General features: G+C 48.3%; 1 protein-coding gene across 1 annotated transcript; it reads left to right on the top strand.

The window, feature by feature from the left end:
• The first annotated feature begins 1,063 nt into the window (after positions 1-1,063).
• On the top strand, positions 1,064-5,784 carry LOC111160479 (RNA pseudouridylate synthase domain containing 2). Its single transcript, XM_022523622.1, has 3 exons — positions 1,064-1,690; positions 3,596-3,892; positions 4,836-5,784. The coding sequence occupies exons 1-3, from the start codon at positions 1,064-1,066 to the stop codon at positions 5,568-5,570; spliced, it is 1,659 nt and encodes a 552-aa protein (XP_022379330.1). The 3' UTR covers positions 5,571-5,784.
• Positions 5,785-6,097: the final 313 nt, after the last annotated feature.

Raw genomic sequence — 6,097 nt, forward strand, 5'->3', positions numbered from 1 at the left:
TAATCCAGAGACTGCATTTTGAGGAGCAAGGCTTTATATAATCCCACAAGGACTTCCTCTCTAGAACGTTCCAATATCTCATTCCTTGTCTGTGCTTCAAACACATTAGGAAAAACATTCTTAAAAAAAAAAATTATTGAAATAGAATTCACATTCCATACAATTCACCCTCTTGTCATGTAGCTGGTTCACAGAGGCCTGTCTTCTCTTTTTTTAAAAAAAAAAAAGATTTTATTTATTTTACAAAGAGAGTAGGCAGAGAGGCAGGCAGAGAGAGAGGAGGAAGCAGGCTCCCACTGAGAGAGAGCCCGATGGGGGGGGCTCGATCCCAGAACCCAGGGATCATGACCCGAGCCGAAGGCAGAAGCTTTAACCCACTGAGCCACCCAGGTGCCTTGAGGCCTGTCTTCTCTTGATTTGGCTGTTTCTGAACCTGTTCTCCAGCTCTCTTTATTTTATGAGGCACTACTACCCTTTCAGTAATCGCCTCTCTGATTAAGTTAACCAGAGTTGGTTTTGTATTTTGCACTTAAGAACACTGACAAATACTTCTGATCCACTTGCCGTTTTAACCCGATAGGAGCATATGAAAGGCAAATGGGAGCTTTCTAATCCTCAGGAAGGATATATGTGAAGACATTTCTTCTGGGCTGTGCATGTTTAGATACACATGTAACAGCTTTATTGAATTATAAGTCACTATAATATTCACCCTTTAAAGTATACAACACCGCCCTTCTTAGTATACTGAGTTCAGCAATCCTCATTCTGATTTGTTTTGAATAAAACTCCTTTCATTTTCCAGATCCAAGGGACTTTGGGCGTTATCTACATGGAATCTACACTTTTGATGAGTCATTCTCACAGCCTCCCCCACTGAACTGACTCCTACATTCACTCTCACTGCTTCTCAACTGGCAACTCAACACATTCGACCCCACTCATTCAACTCCCTCCGTCACTCCCTCTCTTTTCAGTCCCAGCCTCGACACAGGGCCTCGCTGATTGGCTCGTGCCCGGTGACGTCCTCACATCGCGACCCAGGACCTGGGGCCGGCTTGTCATGTGGCCGGGCGGCTGCCGGTGGCTCCCAGTTTTTCTACAAGGGTACCTCAACCTCGGGCGCCTCACCTCTGCCAGGACTTGGGGTAGTTGTTGGGGTCCGATGGCAGAAACATTCTCGATTGGGGCCGAGGCAGCGAGTGGGCTGAGGGCTCCGGTTCAACAAAACGGAGACGCAGGTGGCGACGCAAGGGGTGAGCGGACCTCCGGAAGCCCGAAGCCTGTGGACGCGGGAGTGGAGCCGCCCCAGGAGGTCGGGAAGCAGACCCCAATGAGCGAGGAGCAGGCCCCGGTTGCCCCTTCGGGCCCAGGCAAGCGTAAGAAGCGACGGGACGCCACCAGGGAGCGCGTCGTGCCACCCCCGAAGAAGCGGCGGGCAGGGGTGAGCTTCAGCGATGAGCATTTTGCAGAGACCAGCTACTACTTCGAAGGCGGCCTGCGCAAAGTACGGCCTTATTACTTTGACTTCCGGACCTACTGCAAGGGCCGCTGGGTGGGCCACAGCTTGCTGCACGTCTTCAGCACCGAATTCCGAGCCCAGCCCCTGGCATACTATGAGGCCGCAGTCCGGGAGGGGCGCCTGCATCTCAACGAGGAGCCGGTACAGGACCTCAGCATTGTGCTCAAGGTGGAGTCCTGATGGGGCCGGCCGGAAGCGGGCGCGAAAAGGGGGCAGGGGTCTTTTCAGAGTTAATAGGGCATAGATACTGAAGTAAAATCGAGGTAATTCTGAGGCGTTTTCGCTTTCACTTGGAACACTCTTATCCCACTCCTCTTATCCCATATCCGCAAAAGTAGTCTGCTTCAAAACTCTGCTCATATATCCCCTGCATCCAGGCGGCTTCCTTGTTTCCGGGGAACAGAAGTTGAAATTCTATTTTTTTTTTAATTTTATTTATTTATTTGACAGAGATCACAAGTAGACAGAGAGGCAGGCAGAGAGGGGGTGGGGAGGAAGCAGGCTCCCTGCTGAGCAGAGAGCCCGATGCGGGACTCGATCCCAGGACCCTGAGATCATGACCTGAGCCGAAAGCAGCGGCTTAACCCACTGAGCCACCCAGGCGCCCCCAGAAGTTGAAATTCTTAACGCTCGTTTTGTGCACTGTCTTGTGGCACTTGCACTGACCGTTATGTTGCACTGTAGATCTCTGTACAAATAGTAATAATCAAGCCTGTCGTTTATGTCTCCTTACTGTGTGCTGGCACAGAGGTAAGCGTTTTAGTACTTAATATTAAATTCTAACGACAGCCGTGTGGGGTAGGTATTGCCACCTAATTTTACCTGTGAGGAAACGAAACTAAGGTAAACTTCAGAGAGGTTAACTACCTGCCCCAGTGTGACCTCCAAAGCCTGTGTTCTTGTAACTACTACTTATTTATCATAGATCCTGAGACGATGGAATTGGGAAATGTCAGGTAGAAGGACTAGAATTGTCTAGCCCAGTGCTTTGACCTTTTCACATTCCATCACAGCTAAGAGTTACCAGACCCCTGTCAGTAACACTTTGTTGTGAGGGGAGACAAGGTGATTTCAGCATTTGGGGAATGAGTAGTTTGAATCCCCTCTCCCATCTCTGTTTTGAGAAATACAGGTCTGACCTAGTCCTCACATTTTTCGGTGAGGAAACTGAGGCCCAGAGAAGTTAAGTGACATGCAGTGAGCCTGTGGCAAATCCAAGTCTAGAGACCTGATGTTTGGACTTATAGTTTAGTGTTATTTGTTCAGAGTCACAATATATAAGTGATGATTTTATGGAGCTTTTCCCCCTCCATTTTAGAAAACTTTACCTTTTATTTTTTTAAGATATTCATTCATTCATTCATTTTGAGAGAGAGACAGAAAGCAGGGGGAGCGGCAAAGGGAGAGGGAGAGAATCCCAAGTAGACTCCCCTCCCAGCAGGGATCCCTAGGTGGGGCTTGATCTCACCACCCCGAGATCATGACCCCAGCAGAAATCAAGAGCTAGACGCTCAACCAACTGAGTCACTCAGGCACCACAGAAAACTTTATCTTTTTTTTTTTTTAAAGATTTTATTTATTTATTCGACAGACAAGAGATCGCAAGGAGGCAGAGGGGCAGGCAGAGAGGCAGGCAGAGAGAGAGGAGGAAGCAGGCTCCCCACTGAGCAGAGAGTCCGATACAGGGCTCGATCCCAGGACCCTGAGATCATGACCTGAGCTGAAGGCAGAGGCTTTAACCAACTGAGCCACCCAGGTGCCCCAGAAAACTATCTTTTAAATGTAACTTTTTTTGTAGAGAAAATACAAATAAAACTAAAAAAAATTCATAATCCCACCAGCCAGAAATACCACCAAAACATTTTTGTGGATACCCTTCTAGTACTTTTCCAATGCCTGCCCTCTGCCTGTATGTCTGTCTATATTTTTATACGATGAATACACTATGCACGCTGTATTTTCTGCTGAAGGATGTACTGTGACCATTCTGTGTCAGTTAGGAACAGGAAGCTGTGTGAAGTTGATGACAGGTTGCTCGGCCCTGGTCTGGTGAGTTGCCTGTGTCATTTGCAGGATAATGACTTCTTGAGGAACAGGGTGCACAGGCACGAGCCACCAGTCACAGCAGAGCCTGTCCGCCTGCTTGCTGAGAATGAGGATGTGGTGGTTGTAGACAAGCCTTCTTCCATTCCTGTCCACCCTTGTGGCCGCTTTCGACATAACACTGTCATCTTCATCCTGGGCAAGGAGCACCAACTCAAAGAGCTACACCCATTGCATCGGCTTGACCGCCTTACCTCGGGGGTCCTCATGTTTGCCAAGACAGCGGCTGTCTCAGAGAGGATTCATGAGCAGGTTCGGGACCGGCAGGTGAGCTGGGCTTTTGTCCCCTGCGTGCCATTTCCTGGGCTCACGAATGCTCTACGTCAAAAGTGTGTCACTGAGTTCTGTTGAAGTGGGCCTTCATGTTATCTGGCCAAGCTTCCTATCCTCAGGAAGGTCAGCACTGAAAATACCAAAGACAGGTTATTATTTCTTCTGTTTCTGGTTTGTTTGTTTTTGTTTTTGTTTTTTTTATAAGATTTTATTTATTTATTTGACAGAGAGAAATCACAAGTAGACAGAGAAACAGGCAGAGAGAGGGGGAAACAGCCTCCCTGCTGAGCAGAGAGCCCAATGCCGGGCTCGATCCCAGGACCCTGGGATCATGACCTGAGCCAAAGGCAGAATCTTAACCCACTGAGCCACCCAGGCGCCCCATCTCTTCTGTTTCAAAAGCTCTTTAGAGAGGCATATACACAGCCTCTGTTGGTAGTTTGCTTTTTGGAAGTTTCAAAGTGCTGACCAGCTGACCAAGGTGTTTTTTATTTTGTTTGTTTTTTTATGCTGAAGGTTTTTAAGATTGTGGTGAGAACCTACTTGGTAGAAAGATTCTGGATGAGGCTGAAGAAGCTTGGGTAGAAGAGTTAAATGGTAGTGACTGTGGTCTTAAGACTTGTAATTCCAGATCTGATTGTGATATAGTGAGTGTTTACTATGTACCAGGCTCAGTACAAAGTACATTAGAGTCTAAGTTACTGAATCCTAACAGTCCGGTGAGTTCACTGCTTTTCTAGTTTTAATGTTTTCTGGACAAGTTAATGGGGTTTGAAGAGGCTAAGTATTATACCCAGAATCATGCAACTGGGAAATGGTGGATTGGAGTTTGCATCCTCTTCCATCCGACACTGATGCATTTCTCATCACTGTATTGGGTCTGAACTTCATGAATTTAGGCTTTGTGCTGACTTTCTCCCTCTTCCTTCCTATGTAGCTGGAGAAGGAGTACGTGTGCCGGGTAGAGGGGGAGTTCCCCACTGAGGAAGTGACCTGCAAGGAGCCCATCTTGGTGGTATCTTACAAGGTAGGGGTGTGCCGTGTAGATGCTCGGGGCAAGCCCTGTGAGACAGTGTTCCAGAGACTGAGCTACAATGGCCACTCCAGTGTGGTGCGGTGCCGGCCCCTCACAGGCCGCACTCACCAGATCCGAGTCCACCTCCAGTTCCTGGGCCACCCCATCCTCAATGACCCCATCTACAACTCAGTTGCGTGGGGCCCCTCTCGGGGCCGGGGCGGCCACATTCCCAAGACAGATGAGGAACTGCTTCGGGACCTTGTGGCAGAGCACCAGGCCAAACAGAGCCTGGATGTGCTAGATCTCTGTGAGGGCGATCTGTCCCCAGGACTCATAGACTCAACAGTTCCCTCCTCAGAGCTGGACAAGGACCACCTAGAAGAGTTGGCTGCATCTGCCCAGAAGATGGATGGAGCAGTTGAGGCAGCTCCTCAAGTTCTGGACACAACGGCCTTGGCACCAGAAAAGGCAGCTGAAACAGATGTTGTGAATCAAGAGAGAGACCCTCTCTGTGCAGAGTGCCGGCTGGTGCGCCAGGACCCCTTGCCCCAGGACCTTGTGATGTTCCTGCATGCTCTGCGCTATAAAGGGCCAGGGTTTGAGTACTTTTCACCGATGCCTGCCTGGGCACAGGATGATTGGCAAGAAGACTGAGGGCTATGGCCAATGGGAGGATTGCTTCTTGAATTGGAAGAGGAATGGGCCATGGAGTAGGAGCTGACCTCATGGCCTGGTACTCAGGGTTTCTACAGGAGTGAGGCTGGGCTCTGAAAGGATCTCCTTATACTTGCTACCTCCTTCTTTCCTCTCCCTCTAAGCTAGAGCTAAGGAACTTGTTGGCTTGTAAATATATCCTTTTTTCTAACACCTTGTGTGTCGGGTTTTCTTACCTTTTTTTTAAATTGAGGTAAAATTCACGTAATATACAGTTAACCATCTGAAGATCCACAGTTTAGTGACGTTTAGTACATTCACAAGGTTGTGCAAGCATCACCTCACCTAGTTTTAAAACATTTCCATCACCCAAACCCATACCCGTTAAACAGTCACTCCCCATATCCCCTTCCTCCTAGCTCTAGTGACCATTAATCTACTTTCTGTCTGTATGGATTTGCCTATTTTGGACTTTTCATATAAATGGAATCATATAGTATGTGACCTTTTATGTCTGTCTTCTTTTG

Source organism: Enhydra lutris, unplaced genomic scaffold, assembly GCF_002288905.1.
Source record: "Enhydra lutris kenyoni isolate GAN:26980312 unplaced genomic scaffold, ASM228890v2 scaffoldscaffold4, whole genome shotgun sequence".
NCBI lineage: Eukaryota > Metazoa > Chordata > Mammalia > Carnivora > Mustelidae > Enhydra > Enhydra lutris.